Source organism: Mus caroli, chromosome 8, assembly GCF_900094665.2.
Source record: "Mus caroli chromosome 8, CAROLI_EIJ_v1.1, whole genome shotgun sequence".
NCBI lineage: Eukaryota > Metazoa > Chordata > Mammalia > Rodentia > Muridae > Mus > Mus caroli.
Genome location: NC_034577.1, coordinates 108,747,193 through 108,770,432, shown reverse-complemented (window position 1 = coordinate 108,770,432; position 23,240 = coordinate 108,747,193). Strand labels below are relative to the sequence as shown.

Genomic DNA, 23,240 nt, shown 5'->3' with positions numbered 1-23,240 from the left:
TCCCTCTACCCCGAGTCACTGCTGTCAGCCTTTCCGCATCTCCTCAGAAACCATTCGTTCACTCCTGTCTCCTAGGTTTTGGCTCACACTTTTGTCCTGTTAAAGCGCCTCTCCTGGCCACACCCCTGTCCACTGTAGTGTCTTCTCCTCTTGCTATGAAGGTCAGTGTGCCCCAAAGGAGCCAGTGCTGACCCAAACACCTCACTCTGGCACACTGTGCTTTCTCCTCTAGGACCCAAATTTTCTCAAGGAGGAATTTAGACACACTCCCTCCCTGGCACATGGTTGGAATATGGGGTCCTGGGTCCTAGGTCCTAGTCTCATTTCTGTGGCTGTGATAAACTATCCTGACCAAAGACAACTTAAGAGAAAAAATGATGGTAGTCCATCGTCATGAGGAAGTCAAGGCAGGAACAGTCAAGAGCACAGAGAAAATAAACACCTATAGCCTCGGTGACTTGATCTCAGCCAGCTTTCTCCTTTCTGATACTGTTCTGGGCTCACTGCTTAGGGAATGGAGCTGCCCATGGTGGGCTGGGCCTTCCTATATCAATGAACAATCCAGAAAGCTCCCCATAGGCATGCCCATGGGCCAACCTGAGCTAGGAAGTTTCTCGCTAAGACTTCTTCCTGCTGATTCTAGGCTGTGTCAAGTTGACAAGCAACACTAACCAGCCCTCAGAATCTATCTCCTCTCAGGAAATCAAGGATCCTTCTGACAGGAAGTGAGATATCATGACCATATCCGGCCTTCTGTGCACTCAGAACCCTGCAGTGTACGAGATAAAGAGCCAGTGCCTTACCATGGCCCACCAGGCCCTACAGGAACCTTCCAGAATCTCAGCCCCATCCTCATTCAGCGTTACTCTGGCTGGGCTCATTTCATGCCTGTTGACCACCCCAAGGCTTTTGCTTCTGCTGTTCTTTCTCCTCCAAATATCTGCATGGCTCACTCCTCAGTAAGATCGACCCAGAACCTTTGAAAACTGCAAGCCACTGTCCCATCTCTTCATACCCTCCTACGCCATCCCAGCCCTCTTTCTTTACATATATTACCATCTGACTCTGTCTGTGTTTATTTCTAACGCATCGCCTGCCTCTCCCAACCTCCACTATCAGTCGCATGGGGACAGAGTCTTTGTAAACTGTGGCCAAGTCTGCATCCCCAGGACCTCCTATCACAGACATACAGTAATGTATGTAAATGATGCACATTGTATCTCTAAAATATAGTCTGTGATCTGACTAACAAGCCCAAGGGAGTCAACCTACCATATTATATCGCTCCAGGAGCTCCGGGGTCACAGGGTATCGAAGCCGCATCTTACGATAGAGTGTATGCTTCTCGTAGTAGCTGACAAGCTCCACCAGGCTCTCAAAGTAGGCAGAGGTGCCCAGCACGAAGTGGCGTCCATCCCGGTTGATGCGACAATGTTTCACCTTGCCCCTGGCCCTTAAGGGAGAGGACCACAGGGGATTAACAACCAAGGATGCTAGCAGCTACACCAATCAGCCACAGCCTTGTTACCCATCCTTAGGGGACCAAAATGAACAGAATTCAGTCACGAGACACTGGGGTCGTTTAAGTTCAGATCTGAAAGAACCCATATGTGATGCTCAACACCCAGCTCTTCCTTCAGCCTGACTGAGGTGCCATGCTGTGACCCACAAGCTAAACCTGCTCCCTGGTTTGTTTGTTTGTTTTTTAAAATAAAGTTTTATTGAAACATGACCACTGTTCATTTGTGTCTATGCTGTGGTCATTTTCTCTCTTGGATGGTGGGGTTACATAGCTGCAACAGGGACTATACAGCCTGTGAAGCCTAAAATGTTTGCTCCGTGGGCCCTTCCACAAAGGGCTTTCCAGTCCTTGCATAAAACTCCAATCAGTCCTCAGGTCCTTGAATCTTGCCTCCAGTGGTCCAGAGTTACAATGGCTGTGTTTGTTTTGTTTTGTTTCAAAAAGGATGATAAGTTGTTTTGGTTTTTTCTTTTTTCATCTGTTTGAAACAAGAGGCAGAAAAGATTGCAAACAGGACAGACAACTGATCCTTCAGCCTTACTGATTTAGAAACTAAATCCTAACTTTAGAGCCAAGAGTATCTGGGCGGGGGAGGTGACTCTGTTGTTAAGAGCACTTTCTGCTCTTACAGAGGACCTGGGTTCAATTCCAGCACCTACATGGCTGCTCATAACTGTCTGTAACTCCGGTTCCAGGGGCTCTGACGCCCTCCTCTGGCCTCTACAGGCACCAGGCACTCATATGATATACAGACATACATGCAAGCAAAATACACAAATTAATTAATTAACTAATTAATTTAGAAAGCAAGTGTCTTCCCTGTGTATTCACCAGAAAGAAATGACAAAAGTCTGCAGTCACTACCCATGCATACATACATGAGCCAAAACCTCACACTATAAATTTGAACAAATATCATGTGCTGATTGATTTTATTTCTGTGACGTTAGCCCTGAACAGCCAAAGCAAATTTAAGTAAAAAAAAAAAGCAAAGTCAAACATGTGGCACTCCTCCACTTGGAATTATTGTGCAATAGCTAATAGCTGAGTTTTCAGGGTGCAAACCTTTAAAGGCAGCCAGAGAGCCCCGTGAATGCAAAAGTGAACATAGACAAGTGTGATTACATCAAACCAAAGAGCTTCTATATAACCAAAGATGTCACGGGCTTCAAGAAGAGAACAGAACTGAAGGGAACGTTTGCAAACGGATCATCTGATCGCGATCTGTTCAGGTTCAAAGATTTATGGAGCGCAAGTGACGGCATAGCGACAGCAACAACAAAAATCTGACAGAAAATGGGCAACGTCTCTAAATAGACATCGATGGCCAACCAGCGAGTGGAAACTGTTAAACCTCACTAAAAATGGAAACCAAAGCCACCACGAGCCAGCCCTCTCATAGGTCAGAAGAGCTGGTATCAAAAAGGTGTGGGGGCGCACGCCTTTGATCCCCACATTCGGAGGCAGACAGAGCAGGCAGATCTCTGTGAGTTCCAGGCCAGCCAGGGCTACATAAGGAGAGACTAGCTCAAAAATAATAGATGGATAGATATATGGATATATGGATGGATGGATGGATGGATGGATGGATGGATGGATGGATGGATGGATAAATGGATACATAGATAGACAGATGATGGATAAATAGATTATAGGCAAATACATGATTGATAGATGATAGATAGATAGATAGATAGATAGATAGATAGATAGATAGATACACAGATGATAGGTAGATAGATGATAGATAGATAGATAGATAGATAGATAGATAGATAGAGATAGTAGATAGACAGACAGAAAGACAGATGTGAGATAAAAGCCCCTGTCCTGGGAACCCAGGGCAAGGCTAGCTGAGAGGGCTGAGCGTGCCTCTGGCATCCCTTGGGTAGATGGCTGAATAGATAACACAGAGCCAGACTTGGTCCTGAACTCCTCAGCTTGTGGCCACACCTTCAACCCTCTGTGCTTCAGCCAGATGCGACCAGTCACTGACAGACAAAAGCATCCTGACTGACAGGACTACAACAGTGAGATTCCTGCCCCTGCGTAGGGCCTGGTGTCCACAGCACGCCCATGAATAAACATACCAACTTCCTTCAAGGCTAAGCGGGAACCACTTAGAGTGTTCTGAAGAAGAGAGAACAAACAACACAGATGCCAAAGAGGCCCAGGGCCTGCCAGCTGTTCCCCTATTCCCAGTGGTGCCACATGGACACAGGACTCTCTGACTGGAGCTGGCACACAGTAGGTCTTCAGCAAGCCAGTAACAATGACCTCCGGGAGGTATCTGAGTAGAAGCCTCAGTGCAGGTAGGAAGGGACAAAAAGGCCCGATGACAGGGGCGCAGGGTAACAAGGTAACCAATTGCAAAACAAAGGGGCAGCAGCGGCACACTGGATACCCCACGGCAGCTGCGCACATCTGGAAGCTACAGAAACATGGGCCCAGAACTGTGACGGCCCAGCCACCAAATATGGACTTCAGAGTGAAGTGACTCGGTCTTTCAAATCAGGCAGGCTGACGCAAGGGCCACCACAGGTCTCAACTGGGCCCCAGCCTCTTCTTGGAGCAGATCCAGGAAAGATTAGCACAGGCTGCGTACGTGTCCTGGAGTTCCAGCTCAGCCAACTCCAAGGCTGTGTGGTACTTGACATGTCACTTAATCACTCCCAACCACTATCTCCTCACTTAGAATAACTGGGTCAGCCCACCACAGACAAGCCAGTGTGGGAAAGTTACTGCCATCGGCAGAACACCTGACGTGAGGCTGGGGAATACTTGTGGGAAAGGGAGGAGTGTGGTGCTAGGGTTGCAATCTGGCACACCTAAGAACAGCAAAGGGAGTGGGGGTCAGGGGAGCAAGCCCAGACCTGGGTTCTATGCCCAGCCCCCACCCCTACATGCTATAAGAAGCCACCGAGCCTCACTGTGCCTCATTTCGTGCCCTAGAAAATAAGGACGGTAGGCTTATCAGTGAGATGGCTGAGCAGGCAAAGCAACTGGCGTGCAAACCCGATGGGCCAAGGGTTCAATGCCTGGAACACGTGGGAAGTGGGGTTGAGAACCAACTCCACAAAACTGTCCTCTGACCCTCAAGTGACCCTATGGAACGTGTATGCCCACATACAACAATAATACAATTTTTGTTTGAAAGAAAGAAAACAAAATGGTGGTCATAGCTCCTAAATCCTGGGGTTACTTGAAGTTAAAACAGAAGGACCATAGAGACTATTTATGAGAGAGAGAGAGAGAGAGCGCTGCACCTATTACTGGGGACACACACAGTTCTGTATATTGCTGTCCTTGCCATTGACAATGGCGTCAAGGTCATGGAGAGGCATCTCTGATTCCACCGGAGTTCTCCCTTCCTCAGGTCGCATTCGTGTCCTTTCTATGTCTCCTCTGGGGAGCACTCACCCTCAGGTACAAACAGTACCCGCACACCTACCTGAAGGTGATGGCATAGGAGTCGGTCCCCTCCCGCTTCCGGATGAGGAAGGCTCCATCTCGGGGGATCCGCATCAGCATGTCCTCCGCTTCCCCCCTGCTCAGACTGTCATAGTACCACCTGCATCCAGAAGAGGAAAACAAGCTGGTGAGGGTCCTCCCAGACTGAGAACCAGCAGGAGGCAATGCCAACAGACAGGGACACCTGGGGCTAACCATGGAAACTGCCACAGAAACCATGCTGTGACTTCCCTGACCTTGCGCACCTCCAAAGACAGTGGTGATTCCTATTGAATTTTTGCTTTATTTTACTGCAGCACTAAGGGTTAATCTAAGGTCACATGCACACCAGGCACGTGCCTTCCCACTGAACTACGGCCTTAATTTCTTGTTCTCTTTTTCATTTTTGAGACAGGATCTTGCTAGATTTCTTTTTCAGGCATGCCATATAACCCTGGCTGGCCTTGAACTTACGATCCACCTGCAGCTCAGCCTCCCATGTAGCTGGGAGTATAGGAATAAGCCCCCCCCTATCTGGAAGAAAGGCAACAAATTTTTTTATCAAGACCCCAGGTGTATGAGGAGGTCAAGGTGAAACTCAGGGACGTCTCTTCTCTGCCCACCTGCCCAGCCCCAAAGGCTGGAGAGCTACAGCAGTGTCGCAGGGGAACATCTGGGGCAGGGAACACAGGTGAGGTTCAGAAAGATTTTGGTTACTAAAGATGCAAAATGACACGTTTGGAAAGGCAACTGGTATGAAAACAGGAAGCGTTAATAATAATCATAATTATAATAACAACAATAATAATAATGTCACTGTAAATTATTCAGCTTCCTCCAAAAGCAAAACTGTTAAATCTACCTGCTTAACGATTGTCTTGGTATTTCTGGAATGTGTTGACTTCTCTGCCAGGGATGGCCTGGAACTCTCTTTAGTGGATAAAAGAGGGAAAGGAGAAAGGAACTCCTCCGTCCTTGTGATTGCTAATTGTAAGTACTATATATCGTGAGTGAGTGAGTGCTATCGTGAGTACTACTGTGAGTACTGCCGTGAGTGCTACCGTGAGTCCTATACTGTGATTCCTTTGACCACGGAGGGAGCCTTGGCAAGCACAGACACAGCAGACCCAAACCGGTCTCTGAGATCAAAGCCCCAGACCTCAGGGCACTGAAAGAGAAGAAAGGGGGAAGAAATCATGGAGGGGAGACAGAAGTGGAAGCTGGAAGGAAAGGAAGGAAGGAAGGAAGGAAGGAAGGAAGGAAGGAAGGAAGGAAGGAAAACAGGAAGGAACCAAAAAAAAAAAAGCTGGGCTGCACACACCTTTAATCCCAGCACTCCCCTCAGGAGACAGAGGCAGGTGGATCTCAGAATCTAAAGCCAGCCTGGTCTACAGAATAAGTTCCAGGATAGCCAGGGCTACACAGAGAAACCCTGTCTCGAAAACAAAACAAAACAGTGAGAGCTGGAGAGATAGCCTAGTGGTTAGAGCACTAATGGCGCTTATGACCCAAGGGCCTACATGGTGGCTCCAAAGTGCCTGCAATTCTGGTTCCAGAGAATCTGACACCCTCTTCTGGCCTCTGTGGGCATCATATACACACCGTGCACATATATGCATGCAGGCAAAACCTCTCATACTCATAAATTTTTTTAGCTTAAAAAAAAAAAAAGAGCCATCCCCACTCCCAAACAACAGTGAATGGTGGCAAACAGGAAATCAATGTTGTGAGGAGGACGAATCAGAGGATTCCGGAGGCACATGGCGGACCAGTGGAGATTCAGAAACTCGGAGAAAGGAAAAGAATGGAGCTGGTCATGAAGGAGCTCCAGGAACCACCATAACAAGTGTCTCGTTTGAACAGGAGCAGCTATGGTCCAGATGGTATGATCCTTCTGTTTCTATCTGCTGAGTGCTGGGGTTACAGCCATGGGCCAGGACACCCAAGTTTATACAGGATTGGGAGGATGCAGCCCAGGATTTTCAAGAAAACATCTCACCAAGATGGAAGCTGCCATGGTGATGGCAGCCATCTTAGCTGCTGACCTCACCAAGATGGAAGCAGCCATGTGACCTAATTTTCCAGGACATGTGGCCTAGTATCTATACAAGGCCAGCCACAAGAAAGAAAGAAAGAAAGAAAGAAAGAAAGAAAGAAAGAAAGAAAGAAAGAAAGAAAGAAAGAAAGAAAGAAAGAAAAGAAAGATCTCTGAAATGAAAAAAAAAAAAAAAAGAGTGAGTGCTCTTAACCAGTTCCCAGGATCCATGGCAGACAGCTCACAACTGTCTTTAACTCTAGCCCTAGGGGATGCATCTCCCTCTTCTGGCTTCAGCTGGCACCTGTACTCGCATGTACATACCACACATGCTCGCTTGGGCGTGCAGGCACAAATAAAATAAAATTATTAAAGAACAAGCAAGAGAGAAGAGAGAGAGGGTGGGACAAAGTCTGACAGGTAGGAATAGTTCACATAGACTTCTAAGAACCCACATTGTCAGAGAGAACGGGGTCCTGAAAATGAGAACCCCATAGAGGTCACACCTCCATGGGTCACCCAACCAATCCTAGGAACCTACGGCTTGGACTCGTGTGGGTTGGGGTTGGGCACTGGGTCTGTGAGCCGCAGCTCGAACTCCGCACAGCGCAGGTGTGCCTCGCGGTAGTGCTGGATAAGGGCATAGATGCTGTTGAACGTGAGGTTGTCAGTCAGGTAGTACTTCATGACCCCATTCTCCATAGTAGACCGGATCCGGCAGTGCTGCACCCGGCCAGACCGCCTGTTGGGAATAGAGACAGGGATGTCCCATCAGAGCCAGGCAGGACACAGCCTGACCACACCACCTCCCACCCACCAGCCTCCGAGGAAGGGGGCGTTACCAGAAAGAGAGTGTGTAGTCGTTGGGGAAGGTCTCGCTCTCCCGCACCAGGAAGGTGCCGTCCTTGGCCCCGGTCTCGGCACAGTACTCTTGCAGCAGCTTCTCCGCACAGGTCCTACTCTCCACCTTCTTATGGAACCATTTCTCCCCAAAATGCAGCTCCGTGGGGGGAGTGTCCTGAGCCACAAGCATCCGAAAGGGCTTATTACAGCTCGCTCTGCCCTCTCCTGACACCTCATTGATGGCTGTTTCCAGGAGTCCTAAGGCAGGGTCCCAGTACTAGAAGCCTGAACTCACCCTGGCTCTACTCAAGAAAAAGGCCAAAGATGGGCAGCAGCTAGAGGGAGCATGCAGCGCAGGGCAAGGGGCTGGTTCATCACACCTCTCACCTACACCCTCCGGGGATTGCTGGCATTGGACAAAGGCCAGTCAGACCCCATAGGGCACAGGAAAGAGCCTTGAATCTTATTGGTTAAGCCCTAGGCTAGCTAGCCAATCAGGAAGAGCTAGTTAAGCTTTGCTACCCAAAGCAATATCGCCTTAGAGCTAAGGATGCTCAAGCCAGCCCAGGTATGAGAAGCCACACAGTAAGTCTCCAGGTGGGGATTCTCCAAGGACAAGACCAGAAGGCAGAAGGCAAGCAGGTCTCCACCCACCTGGACCGGCTCCTCCTCCACAGCCTGTTCAATGTCATCACCGAAGGACAACTTGGCGTCAGCAATGGCACAGTAGTGGCGCGTCCATTTCTAGAGAGTCAGGCTGGCATTAGTCTCCCCCAAGGTCTCAGCCCTATTGACTCTGAGGACCTAGGGGACATCACCCCAGCATTCACTGGGGCAGCCCGGTGCCAGTTTTCACATTTATAATGATTTTCTTTTATAAGATCTGCTCTTAAAACATCTACTTCTGGATTCTTGGTATCGTTCAGGACTCTTTAAGTGGGTGGTCTGGGAGCGGATAAGAGTGGATACAGATTTTCTGCTGCACTGACAGTCTGCAGCAGATCAGATCATGCAACCTCACTAGTAACTTTTCCTCATTCACTGGCATTTTCCTCAGTCCTGGAGACTGACTCCGGGAGCCATGTGCATGTTAGGTAAGAGCTCTGCCACTGAGCTACGTCCCCAGCCTGTCACCTGCTTTGTAAGCCTTTCTGGGTCCTTTCAGCCAATTGACCTAACAGCATGTTCTTATTTCACTAATTTTTAAAAGATATTATATAGTGTTATATATTCTAACTATAGTTATTATATAGTGTTATATACTATATATTATATATATATATAGTATAGGTGTGCCAGGTGTGGTGCTGCACACCTTTAATCCCAGTACTCCAAAGGCAGAGGCAGGGGGATTTCTGTGAGCTCAGTGCCAGCCAGTACTACATAGTGAGACCCTGTCTCAAAAAAAATTTTTAATAGAGTTGATTATGACATTTTTCATACAAACATATCATTGTGTGATTAGATCCATCCCCCTATCGCCTCTTTCATGATCCTTCCTCCCTGTGCTTCTCCCATTCCCAACAAATAGCGATATAAACTTTTATACCACTCATATCCATGACACACATACAAATTTAAATACTTATAACTGTATGCATTTATATGTAACAAATACATCGTGTGTGTGTGTGTGTGTGTGTATGTGTATGAATGAAAAGGTGTGTGTGTGTGTGTGTGTGTGTGTGAGTGAGTGCACATGAGTGCAGTGTCCATGGAGGCCACAAGAGGGCATCAGATCCCCTGAGGCTGGAACTAGATATGGTTGTGAGCCACCCATGTGGATGCTGGGCACCAAACTCAAAATACCCTGGAAGAGCAGCAAATGCGATTAGCCTCTCAGACATCTCTCCATCCCCCAGATATTTAAGTTTTCTTAAAAATAGAGAGTCCACATATGAGATAAAGCACCAGTATTCTTGTTTATCTTTTTCACATCCCAGTCTCCACATGTAAATGCTATCATTTCACTCTTAGAGGCTGAATCAGACTCCACTGTGTATGCGTAGCATTTTGTTGAGATTTACTTAAATTTCCCCTATTTCATATTTATAGGGTCCGAGAACAGACAGACCTTTGGATAACTCAAATGAATAGGAGTATCAGGAGGTATGGGAGAAGCATTAAAGCTTGAAAGACTTTATTCCACCACAAATAATAAATAATATTAAGAAAAAGAAGAGGAGGAGGAGGAGGGGGAGGAGGAGGAAGAAAAAGATGATGATGATGATGATGATGATGATGGTGGTGGGAAGGAGGAGAAGGAGATAATAATGAGGATTACCTAGGTTGGGCCCAATCCCAGATTGGAAGGCCACAGCAAGTTGCCTGCTAATAAATGTTGCTAATGCATAGCAGCAAGTTGACTGCTAATCTATGTGATGGGAAAAGGACGTTAGTGAATGCTTTAGCTTAATCCAAAGCCTGCTCCTATATGGACTATGTATTAAAGGGTTGCTTGTCAACTGGTAGGGTTTTGGGAATGACCCACGCCATGAGGGGGTTAGTCCATTTATTGATAAGTTCATAAGTGAACAGACAGTTGGGAGCTGGCCTGGCTGAAGGAGATGAGGCTTTACCTCTGAAGGGCTACTCTCTCTCTCTCTCTCTCTCTCTCTCTCTCTCTCTCTCTCTCTCTCTTTGGTTTTTCAAGACAGGGTTTCTCTGTAGCCCTGGTGTCCTGGAACTCACTTTGTAGACCAGGCTGTCCTCGAACTCAGAAATCCGCCTGCCTCTGCCTCCCAAGTGCTGGGATTAAAGGAGTGCACCACCACGCCCAGCTGAAGGGCTAACCTCTTATCTCTTATCTTCTCCGCCTCCCCATTCACCATGAGGTGAGCGAGGCACTTGGCTTGTTCACACATACACAGTTCCCTGTCAGGATGCTCTGCCTCACAGTGAACTAACACAGAAGCAACAGAGCTACGCAGCCACAGACTGAACCCTTCATCTAACACAGAGGACAGGGGGCGATACAGAGAGAAGATCCACAAGGAGCTGACGGTGTCACAGCCCTGTGGGTGCTCCTGTTGTTGCAGTCATAGTAGATACTCCTATTTGGGAAAGGTTTCTGCAAGGTCAAGGCAGGGCAGGGGGTAAGGAGCCCTCAGCTGTGGTGCATCATGGGAGCGTTATGAACGTAGGGTGTATGACATTGGCCTGTGTATAAGTACTTATGATACGGAATATGAAATTATTTGAAAACATTCTAATGCCATAAAAAAAGACAAGTCACATGGCCCCAAGTGGGACAAAGGCAGGGACAGTGCCAGACTTTATGGTAGAAGTCTAGGACAGCTGAGAGTCAGCACCCAAGGCTCTGTGAGGGGAGGAGGGACCCAGACTCACCTGGTCGATGGAGTCCCACATATACAGCTCGCCCTGGGGCTTGTGCTCATCTTTCTTGTCCTCCACATTGACGTCGACGTCACCCTTGGGACCCAGCTTCTTATGCTGAAGGTGAGAAAGTTCACATAGCCCTCCTCCTCACTGGAGACCCAAGTTCAGAGTCTTTGAAGCAACAAGAATTCAGCCACCATCCGCCACCCGGCATGCACTGCTCTCTCCACCTCCACCTTTGCCGGCTCGTCTGTCATGCCCTATAATCTCGGCTCTGTGCTTGGAGAACTCTCCTCCCTCGGAGGTATCCCTCCTTGCCTCTCCATCTTTTGCCCATCCCTGCCTCCTGTCCAGCTGGAAACCTGCTTCTGTTTCCTTATTCTCCAGGAAGTTGTGCTTTTGTGGGAGGTGGGGACTGAGCAAGAGTGAAGAAGTGTTACTGTCGCTTATAGGTTAATAAGCTGTGCTATTTCCCCATCCAATCTCCCAGGTCCCTTCCTCCGTGCTAAATTCTAACTCTTACTTTTTGGAGACCTGTGGAAACCCCACTGGAAATCCCCGCCATGCAGCTACAGTAGGACATCAGGATCCTTAGTCCCCAAATCACTTTGGGGACCAAAGCCCAATGCTCCTAAAACATTCTACCTCGTATGAGAAATATAAACTTGTGCGTGCTTTATTTCACTACTCATCTGGTCTTTTTATCCTAACAACGCAAGTATGCAAATGTTGATGTCCCCAAAGTCCGATAAAAAAAACTCATGTGTCGCCTCCATAGAACAAGAACACCAGCCCCAGCATCCCATTGTCACTCAAACCCTGTTAAGCAGCTATCCACATCTCACATAGTGTGAGAGATCCCAAGGGCAGGAATGGGGCCTGAGCCATTGGAACCCCAACACTCACACAGCTTCCATTTGCTTCATTTTTAAGACAGAGTCTCACTAGGACAGAGCCTCCAGCCCAAGCAGGCTGGAACTCATCGTCTTCCTAAGTTAGAATTGGTAGTATGAGCCAACCATTCTGCGCACACACACACACCCAGAACTGCTCCTACCAAGGTCACTATGTAACTAGATTCTATATCATCCCCATTACCAGAGGGGCACAGAGGCACCCAGAGGTTAAATGATCAAGATCTTACCAAGATCAGAGAGATGGTAAGGAAGATGGGACCTGGAGTCTGGCACCAGACCTCTGACACGGACCCTCAATGATGGCAGTCCCAGGTAGACAGCAGCCCCACACACCTACCTTGATAATGATCTTCTCACGAAGCTGACTGGGTGAGGGCAGCTGGTCAGCACTGGCCTCTGTGGGCTTCGTCAACAGCATGTCTCCTAACACTTCCTTGAACACCTTGGCCATGTGACGTTGCTGCTCCACACTGCAGTGTTCCTCGATAGACAAGATCACGGGGAAGCTGCAGGTGGCACAGGACAGAGTCAGCAGGGGGACAAGATCCAGGAACCTTTCATCATTGCCTCTATTGGTCAGAAAACACCCATTTCTCAGGCACTGGGGCAGGGTGGTCAGTAATTGGGATTGCTGAAGCATGATCCCAGTTGAGCCCCCTTCTCTCTGTAAATCCATTATAGCAGCATCTTTTCCTCATGATAGGAAGCTAACAAAGTCTGAGTGGGCATTGACCATCTCTGGGAACACAGGGTCCCTCGGGGCTTCAGTGGCTGATAGAGAGAGGAATGCCCAAGGAAGGGCTGAGGCTACATGCGGAAGGATGTATATGAGCCCTGTAGTCTGGCTAAAAGGCACCCTGAGGAGAAAAGATGCTTGCAGCAGCATCCCTGTCTCAGCCCCGCCCCACACTCGATCCAAGGAACTCAGGCAGGAATCACCTCAGAAACCTCCAGTCCTATTTACTGAATGCTGACCGTGCCTGGCACCTGGCGTTCAACACACGACCCTTCGAGGTCCATACAGTGATCACCATGGCTGCTAAGATATGAGGATCCTGGCCAAGAACCACAAAGGCTGGCCATTCACAGAGCAGGGCTATGAGAATTTGGGCATCTTTAAAGACATAGGAATGTTACTAAGAGTATGTTTTTGCTTCAATCCCAGGTGCGGGATACAGAGGATGCTTCAGCTTATCCATAGCAGGTGACTGTGATTTGTCTCATGCTATGCCAGGGGCGTGATTCTGCCAGCTGAAGATACTTTGCGCTTGGAATTCTGGGGACTCTTGAGAGGACATTAAAAAAGGCCAGAGCCCCGACAGAAGCAGAGGCTGAAGCTGGTTGCTGTGGCTGCCATTTGTCAATGGTCGTGAGCAAAGAGATAGGAAAAAGAAAGTGGCTAACCTGCAGACAAAGACTGGACTCGCCCCCAAGGAAGTCAACACCGCTAATCAGCAGGAAATAGTCTAACAGGATTGACATCTCTTTTCCCCTCTCACCTCCTTTCTCTCCTACCTGGTGTTGGGGGGGTTGAAAGGGTTTGGGGTGGAGAAGGGTGGTAGAAAGAAGAACCCAATAAAGTAGCATTTACACTGGACAAACCGGGGAAAAAGGCATCTAGAACTCATGGGTTCTAGTCCCAAGAGATGGCTAAGTGGTTAAGAGCTTATCATAACGCTCTCTCAGAGGACCTCGGTTTAGTTACCAGCACTAACCTCAGGCAGCTCGCAGCCACCCATAACTCAGCTGGAGAACCAATGCCTCTGGCCTACGCTAGCACCTGCACTCATGGGCACATACCCACTCAAACACACAAACACATAGACATAATTACAATAATAAACGTAAATTTTTAAGGGCCATTATCATGTCTTAAGGACACAAGGGCCACTTGACAGTAACTAGCCAAATGGAGCCCAAGCTCCTCCAGACTTTGGGAGAAGTGGGCAGTGTGTGTATATGCATGTGTGTATGTGTGTATCTGTGTCTGTCTGTCCATCCATCCATGCATCCAGTCCTAGCAGCTTTTCCCTTACAGGCCCACACCTCCAGGAAATCAGCCACTGACCTGGAGGTAACAAAGGCGTGGTCTCGGATGGCCTGAACAACATCATCAAACTTGATCTTGGTGGTCCGTGTCCAGCCGTGGTAGATAATGGGCTTCCCGTCAGGCCCGTCCCAGCAGTCCACTGAGGGGAAAACACAGGCCCTCAGCATCAGCCACCATCAACCACGGCCAACAAGAGTGAACCGGTATACAAGACACGTGTTGGGCTGAGGCCATCAGGTTAGGCTCTGGTACCCATAACAGCTCTGTTCCCAAGGCTGACCCAGGTTCACCCACACATCCATGGTCCTATCTACAGACTTGCAGAACGTGACACGCTTCCTGAGAAACTCCTTCTAGTGAGCCATTCATTATAAAATATTCAAAATGGGTTTGATGTGCTTGTGTCTGCTGTTCGAGGCTCCACTCTTTTGCCAGTTAGAAACAGACAGATTTTTTTTTAAAGGTTCAGTCATTATGCAAATGGAAATAAGACGGTGGGAGCATGGTAACAATCCGGTGGATGTCAAAGCTGGTGACTTCTGACTTCATTTTCTCACAGCTTTTTTTTTCCAGAGGAAAAAGCATAAACCCAGGAGGCCTGAGGGCAACTGCTACTAATCTCTGGCACAGAATGAGCAGCTTTGAAACACTTAAGGTGCCATCGATGGTCTGGGCCATTTTCTTAGCCACATACATGGCTATGGCTTAGAAAAGTGTCACCCAGCTTGGTTCCTGGAGAAGCATCATTGAGGCCGTGTCCTTGAAAGGGACAGTGGGATCCCAGCCTCTTCCTTGTCCTCTCCCAGTTTCTACCTTATGGTCAAAGTGTTTGCTCTGCCACGTTTTCTTGCCATGACCTGTCATCAAAGGCCCAAAGCAATGCTCCCAACCCAAGATACAGAACAATACCCCTGCCATTAAAAGCTCATCACCTCAGTTGTTTTACAGTGATAGGATGCTAACTAATCCAGACACATCCAATGGGATGCTGGTGATAGAATGAGTCTGGGAAGGATAGAGCCAAAGATGGGCTGGGGAGATAGTTCAAGGGATAAAGTATTTACTCTGTAAGCATGAGGACCAGAGTTCAAATCTCAGAGCCCATGTAGACAAGAATGGTCAAGTGGAGACAAAGGATGTATGAGGCAAGAAGACTAGCTAGGCTAGAGCTACAGGTTCACTGAGAAATGCTCTCTTAAAAATAAAGAGTTATTGAGGAAAACAACTGCTGTCAACCTCTGGGTTATACACATGGTTATATACACACATGCGAACACATTTACTCATGTGTGCATGTGCACACACAGACACACACACACACACACACACACACACAAAGAGCCACAGAGGTGAGGAGAAAAGGCAGACAAAAGCAAGGCTTTGCCACCTTCCCAGCCACAGACTGCCCCTGACTGTCCCTGTCATGCTTGCTCTCAGACCCTCACCTACAGACAAGTGGCTCCTGGGTGTGGTGTGTCATGCTAACTAGTATGTGTCCGTGTTCCTCTTAGCAGAAAGTGGACCTTGCTGCTGGTCCCCTGCTTCCCACTTTATCAAGACTCTTTCTAGGTGCACCAACCAACCTACTGCCCAGCCGATGTCACTTTTGCTCAGGGACAGTTATTTTTTAGGAAAAAATCCTTAGTCACCTCAGTTCCCTGCCTAGAGTTGCTCTGCATGGGGATTTCTCAGCCTGTCTCCCTCCCCATCTCCCACCAAAACTGAAGTCTCTCTCTCTCTCTCTCTCTCTCTCTCTCACACACACACACACACACACACACACATATACACACACACAAGTAAAATAAAATAAAAGCAACAAGCAAGCACTGAGCAATCATAGCTTTGCTTATTGCATCATCTTGGCCAAGACAGAAAACTCACGCTCAATGCAGCGGCAACCAGCACGCAGACAGCGGATATACGCTTCCGTGGAGGACTCACTACGCAGCTGGTCCCCGGTGAGGTACCTGAGGGACAGAATGAGCCGAGTCAGAGAGGCAATCCTGTACACAGTTCATGCTTGGAGACTGTCTGAGTCCAAGATCTTCTGATGGAGAAACACCCAGGCTAAAGTCTGGGCCACACGCACGCCATCCTGAGGCCTTGGGTCCAGAACCACCAATAAGATGTGCACGATAGCTACGTAAGCAATCTGAATGCAATGAAGACAGTATGGACCTTTTGGAGACCTGAGCTGAGGGTGTCAGCAGCAAAGATGAAACAGTGTGTGCTAATGACCCCTGGAGCTGCCCACTGGGCTCTGGGTATCAGCAGAAATAAACCCGTGCTTCATCACTGAGATCTGCGGCCAGCGTGGGCAGGCTCAGCAAATCCTGATAGAATTTACAGTACCATGAACCTAGTCAGCAAAACTACCATAAAATATGTTTTTGTAAAAAACACACAGTAGTCATGTTTCTAGATCTGGCTTATTTCACTCAACATAATGCTTTATGGCTCCATCCATTTTCTTGCAAAGGTCATGACTTCTCATTCCCTCCACAGCCTCGCAAAGTTCTACCGTGATATATGTGTGACATATATATGCATTACATAGGAATTACATTTTCTGTATCCATTCCTCTGTCAGAGCATTTATTGATTAGGTTATTTAAGAGAGCTTTTGATGTTTTGAAAGACAAATGACTATCGCCTTGCCTTCTCTCCAGACCACCTGCCTTCTCAGGACAATTCCTCAGCTGTCTCTAGGCTTGGAGAATCCACCATCCTAAGATAAGAACTCGAGATGCATGACCTACCCATTCCCCTGGAAAAGGGGTCACTTTCCCAAATACCTAGAGGATGACACACGGGGGGGGATTTTCTCATCCCCTGTTTGAAAGAGCACTTTGCAGCCTAGAAGTCAAACCCTCATCCTGAAAGTCTGACTGAACACTGAGGCCAGGAGGCAGCATCCCTGCTCACTCCCTTCATCACCCTACTCATTTGCAATCAGCATAATTACCCAAAGAAGTAGATGAGTTTGGTCACTCTCTGGGTGAAGTGGCCAAAGGCTCCCTGTGACTCTCTGTGACTTACAAGCTGGCCCTCTAGCCTGCTGCTACCCTCCCAGACTCTTCACTCTCACTCCAGCCTTAAAAATGCCTCCCAGCTGTTCCTGCCCCAGGGTCTTAGCACATGCTCCTCTCTCGCAGGAAACTCTCCTTCTCACCCTGCCTCTGTTCAGCCACCAGCTGATGCCTAGGGTTGACATTCACTGGAAGCCTTCTTCTCTAAGCACCAGGGAATGAGACTTCCTCGTTCACTGAGGAGTCCCCACACCTCATAGGCGAAGAGCCTGGCCCATGTCAGATGTTTCCACAAATACCAGCTCACTGGCTGAGTGAACGTTTTGATGGTGTGATGACCAAGTCATAAAACATCAGCTCTGTAAAGTTGCTTAAAAGGCCATAGATACTGGCTGGAAAGAGAGGTGAGTTCCCCGACCCCCTTCTCCGGACCCTCCCCACCCATTCACAGCCAGTTCTGCCCGAGCCACCCTGGGCTCATCCAGAAACTCACGTGTTGTGGGAAGAGGAGATCCAGTAGTGGGACAAGGGGTTGTTCATGTCCTGCATGTCCACTGCATCATACTTCTCGTCCCAGATGCTGTTCTCCCGGGAGAACAGATACGTGAGGAACTGAAAGAGACGACCAGCACGGAGTTACCGTGGCACAGGAGGCACAGAGTCTACTTATTCTTAGCTGGCGCCTGAGCAGCCAGGCCAGGCGGCTCTGACCTGTGAAACTTATAGGTGGTCCCCAGACATCGGTTTCTCGAGGTTTCAGTACAAATGGCTCTGATTGCAGCCATCTTTCTTGTGATGGTTTATATATGGCTGGCACAGGAAGTGGCACTATTAGGAGGCATAGCCCTGTTGGAGTGGGTGTGGCCTTGTTGGAGTGGGAGTGGCCCTGTTGGAGTGGGTGTGGCCTTGTTGGAGTGGGTGTGTGTCTGTGGGTGTAGCCTTAAGACATTCTAGCTGCCCTGAAGTCAGTCTTCCACCAGCACCCTTCAGATGAAGATATAGAACTCTCAGCTCTGCCTGCATCATTCCTGCCTGGACACTGCCATGTTCCTGCCTTGGTGATAATGGACTGAATCTCTGAACCTGTAAGCCAGCCCCAACTAAATGTTGTCCTTACAAGAGCTGCCTTGGTGGTGGTGTCTATTCACAGCAGTAAAACCCTAACTTAGACACTCTGTATCAACATAAGCACCTCCTGGACCTACCCACCATTTCCCTTTTTAACGTGTATCCCAAATGTCTGCTGCTGTCAGAGCTCCAGCTGCCAACACAGAAGCGTTACATTGTTACATCGTATCAGCAACTAAGCCTCTGCAAGTCCAGCACAGCTTTGGAGACAGAACATTCTGGATATGAGAACACCAAAGGATGGAAAGACACCAGGCCTAGGGGCTCAGCTAGGTCATCCCAGATACTCAGGAGGATCAGAGTCAAGGCTTGTCTGGGCTACAGGGAGTTCAGGTCTAGCCTGGACAAATTACTGAGAACCTGCCTCAAAGCAAAAAGAAAAGGAGGGCTGGGGAGTAGCTCAGTGGTAGAGTGATTGGCTAATGGGTACAAAGCCTCAGGTTAAAAAAAAAATACTGAAGATAAAAGGGAAACAGAGAGAAAGGGACAGAGTTTCCTGTCCCAACTCCTGGAAGCTTAGAAAGAAAGAAAGAAAGAAAGAAAGAAAGAAAGAAAGAAAGAAAGAAAGAAAGAAAGGAGAAAAGAAGAGAAGAGAAGAGAAGAGAAGAGAAGAGAAGAGAAGAGAAGAGAAGAGAAGAGAAGAGAAGAGAAGAGAAGAGAAGAGAAGAGAAGANAGAAGAGAAGAGAAGAGAAGAGAAGAGAAGAGAAGAGAAGAGAAGAGAAGAGAAGAGAAGAGAAGAGAAGAGAAGAGAAGAGAAGAGGGCTGGAGAGATGTCTTCATGGTTCCTCTACTGTGATGTAAAGTGGAGATGGGGAAAACCCCAGAAAGCTCCAAGGTCTTGGAGCCCAGCATAAAGAGACCCCGCTTCAAATAAGGATGCAGACCAGGACCTACACTTAAGGCTGTCTGCCCTCTGACCTCCTGGGGGCCGGGTGGAGGGACAAAATAAACATTACAAAGAGTCCCACTGTTATAGGTCTGTGGTAGAGCCCCTGCCTAGCATGCAGAAGGTCCTGGGTTCAGTTCCTACCATGGCAAAAACAAGGAGGCAGAGAAGGGGCCCAGGGACTTTCCCATCTACCCACTCCTAGCATTTAAAAANAATAATAATAATAATAAATCAGAAACACCGACTGGCTCCAAGGTACATTTTACTGCCATAAACAGCCCCAGTGAGCAAGTGACAAGCCATGTCCCTTCTGATCTTCCCAGGCCACCTGTAAAAAGAAGTGTCCTCTATAAAGGGCTCACACAACCATCAAGCATTTGTCGAGTTCAATTGGCTTCTCCCTGATGGCGAACGCCCTCTAGTGGTGAAACAGGTAATCCCACCCAGGTAAGAATCCAGAAAATGAAAAGCAGGATTAATCCCCACCCTGAGAAAACCACTCCTTGCACCTGAATCAGTCCCCCGGACACCTGACAGTGACACCTTCCAAGGGGAAGGGATAAAGGAAGTCCTGCTCATGTGACACGGCCCAGCCCACTCACCTCATCCACAAATAAGAAGGGCTCTGCAGTCTCTCTCATTGTGTCATCGATAAACTTGGTCATCCGCTCCCGGACTTTGTTCAGATCCTGAGCCCATAGCTCCTTAAAAATGTCGAAGATAATGCAAAGTCACCAAAGGATAGGCAAGGTCCTCCTCAGGACCTAGTCAAGGTGATCAAAGACTGGAGCCAATGTTAAATCTATGTGTCATTCAGAGCCACATAAATAAGGCTCCATCCTGGCATGGTCTTTGCCAGGGGCGAGCAGATGCCTTCTGCATGGGTCACCTGCTATCCTCACTCAGCAGTCACCACCGTGTGAATGCAGTCACAGACCAAATACAGGAAAATGAGCATAGCTGTATTGCAATGAAACTTTATCTATAAAAGTAACGACAGACTATGATCTGCTAAGAACTCAGAGCACTAGGCCACGGGTGTCAGTATGAAACAGCTAGGGACTGTGGTGGGCTATGCCAGTGTTAACAGTTTGATTATGAAATGCACCCCCCCCCAACACACACACGGGTTCATGTGTTTGAACACCTGGGTTACCAGGTCATGGCATTGTCTGGAAAGGCTGTGGAACCTTCCAGAGATAGGAGGCTTGCTAGGGGAAGTAGGTCGCTAGGGGTGGGCTTTGAGGTTTTATAGTCCAGCCCCACTTCCTGTTCTCTACTTCCTGACGAGAGAGGCCATGTGACCAGCTTCGATTCCTGTCACTGTGCTGTTCCCACAGGCTGCCATCTCTTCCCAAATATGATGGGCTATAGCCCCTCTAAGTCTAAGCCAGAATAAAGCCTGCCCCGTTGAAATTGTTCCTTCTGGTCACAGCAATGAGAAAAGTAACTATATAGTATAGCCAGCCTACTGGGGTGTCTCCGCTGTCTCAGCCAAGTGACGAGTCACGTGTCTTCTTTATACAGCCTCATCCATGAAAGGAGGGTGCCAAAAGTTATGCACCATGCAGGTTTGGAAACAGGACCATATGAAGTCAGTTGTGTGCTTAGTGTACTGTTCTTCGCTGCAGGAAGCCTCCAGTTTCTGGTAGTTTATTCTAACAGCCCCACCCCCGTATGGTCCTCTAACCTGCCCCACGCTGCAAGCCATATAATGTCACTGTCACATAGAGAAGAGGACACACAGGCTCAGGATGACTTCAAGAGGATCCCAGGTCTCCAGAGCTCATGAGAACCAGGGTCAATTTCCAAATCACTCAACCTGGGCAAAGGAACTTAGATGGACACCTCGCATCCCCTCCCCCAGGGGTCAGCCAGGCAGAGCCACCCAGATAGACAAATCCAGCCCCACTAGCAGATTCAGCATCATGCTGGACATTCCAGAAACATTTCCTTAATAAAAAGAGGCTATAGCATGCAGTGACCTTTCTTCTGCTACATTCTCCGAAACCTCAAATATCCACAGGCAACAAGATGAACGATACCACAGACCCGATGCTGGCCAATGCCTTCTGGGTTTCAAACATTCCCCAGTGTCTCTCCTTGTGTCTGAGATAAATGTTTGGTTGGGTAGGAAGGGACACAGGGGGTGGGGGTGGGGGGGATACAGGGGGTGTGTCAGAAAGAACAAAAGCCCAAAGACAGACTGAAACAGGATGGTGAGGCCCTACTTCAGCAGCACAGGACTGTGGTTAGCTAACAAGTCTCCCCAGACCACAGACACCAAAATAGCCAGCAGGCTGTGAGTTCCCTGAATGGAAGGTTGTTAACAGCATGGAGCATAGGGTTAAGGATTTAGCTCAGTGGTAGAGCACTAGCCCTGGGTTCTGTCCTCAGCTGTGGGGGGTGGAGGTGGGGGGAGAACCAAGAAGTAACACCACGTGTAGGATGCTTAATGCAAACACCTTGGCTCCCCAGGTATCTCAAAGGGCCTGAATGGCCCTTCTCTCCTCCTGCAAAGCACACACTTTTATCAAAAGCCATGAGCACTTGCTAATAGAACTGGAGACTGCTTTCTGGCTGGGCAGAGATCTTCCTAAAGAAGTTTAGAATCCTAAGATGCTAGGGGTTCAAATGTGGGATGGTAAGGTGGCCTGAGGGTAAAGGTACCTGCCACCAAGCCCAACAACCTAAAATCTGATCGCTGGGACACTAGTGGTAGGAGGAAAGCTTTTAGCAGTCCCAGCAAGCCATCCTCAGACTGCCCAACAGAATTCACTGCCCACTGTGTTTAACATCTTTGGGTCTTAAGAGCTCAGGCTAAGCAAACAGAACCTCTCTCCTCCATCACCTGCATTCAGTGTTCCATGCTGTCAGGTGTGGTATGCATGCCCAGCACCTCGAGCCAGCAGCGGCCACTGCCCAACCTCAGGCTGTTAACCTCGTGGTAAATGTCCCTCTCTATCACTCTACTATGATAGAGCCCAAACATAGAGTGTGAAGGTACAGAATGGTTGTATCAGCTATTCAGGAAGCTGAGCCAGGAGGACAGCAAGTTCAAGGCCAGCCTGGGCTATAGAAGGAATTCAAGGCCAGCCTGGGCTAAAGAGGGAGTTCAATGCCAGTTTGAGCAACTTAGTAAAACATGTCTCAAAAACGTGTATCACAGGGGAACATTTAACGGCATCTTCTCGCCAGAAACCAGCATGGTACCCAAGAATACACACACACATAGTAGGGTGACTTTATACCATCAGATAATGACATCCCAACAGGAAACTCCTGTGACTCTTCCACCACACTAGGAGCCACCACATAGATGCCAGCTGGGGAGACTTAGTTCTCATCCCCCAGGGGACCAGCAGGTTTGGTCAGCCTAGTCACCTCCTCCCATCCAGAAGGAATGGCCACCCAGGAAGACACTCCTGGCGTGGTCCCTGGGGAGGATCTGGCACCAGCCAGGGTGAGGGACATCTTATTCAAGCCCTCAAGTCCCCTGCCATTGCTTGCTCATTGGAGGTGGCGACAAGATTCAGCGAGCCACGTTATCCTTTTCCAATGTGAACGCCCTTGATCTCCTTCAGCTGTCTTCCTGCTCTAACTAAAACTTCATGGGCTCACAGAGACTGGAGCAGCAGACATAGGAGCTGCATGGGTCTGCACCCAGGCCTCTGTGTAGATGTTAGGAATGCTCGCTTGGTGTTCTTGTGGAACTCCTAGCAAGGGGCGCAGGTGTGTCTCTGACTCTTCTGCCTGCTTCTGGGACTCTACCTCCTCATGGGTTGCTTTGTCGAGCCTCCATATGAGAGCTTTTTGCCCTGTCTTGTTGTATGCGGTTTGGTCCTGTTTAGCTGCTGACTCTTGGAGGCCCGCTCTTTTCTGAAGAGGAAGGGGGTGGGAAATAGATCTGGAAGAGAGGGGAGGTGTGTGGAGGGGGAGCTGAGAGGAGTTGGGGAGGAACTGTAGTCAGGATGCATTGTATGAGAGAAGAATCTATTTTTCAAGGAAGGGAGGGAAGGAGGGAGGGAGGGAGG

The 23,240-nt window shown here is 48.6% G+C and overlaps 1 protein-coding gene across 7 annotated transcripts in view; it reads right to left on the bottom strand.

Annotated features, from left to right (window-relative positions):
* Plcg2 (phospholipase C gamma 2) overlaps nucleotides 1-23,240 on the bottom strand; it is a 136,277-nt gene that overhangs the window by 37,848 nt on the left and 75,189 nt on the right. For all 7 annotated transcript variants that reach the window (XM_021170477.2, XM_029480946.1, XM_021170482.1 and 4 more), the window contains 11 exons: nucleotides 19,809-19,910; nucleotides 17,682-17,800; nucleotides 16,041-16,126; nucleotides 14,175-14,295; nucleotides 12,444-12,612; nucleotides 11,199-11,303; nucleotides 8,505-8,594; nucleotides 7,850-8,025; nucleotides 7,549-7,749; nucleotides 4,974-5,093; nucleotides 1,273-1,453 (listed from right to left, as the gene is read on the bottom strand). In XM_021170477.2, coding sequence (XP_021026136.1) covers nucleotides 1,273-1,453; nucleotides 4,974-5,093; nucleotides 7,549-7,749; nucleotides 7,850-8,025; nucleotides 8,505-8,594; nucleotides 11,199-11,303; nucleotides 12,444-12,612; nucleotides 14,175-14,295; nucleotides 16,041-16,126; nucleotides 17,682-17,800; nucleotides 19,809-19,910 — 1,470 coding nt within the window. The remainder of the gene's footprint in view (nucleotides 1-1,272; nucleotides 1,454-4,973; nucleotides 5,094-7,548; nucleotides 7,750-7,849; nucleotides 8,026-8,504; nucleotides 8,595-11,198; nucleotides 11,304-12,443; nucleotides 12,613-14,174; nucleotides 14,296-16,040; nucleotides 16,127-17,681; nucleotides 17,801-19,808; nucleotides 19,911-23,240) is intronic.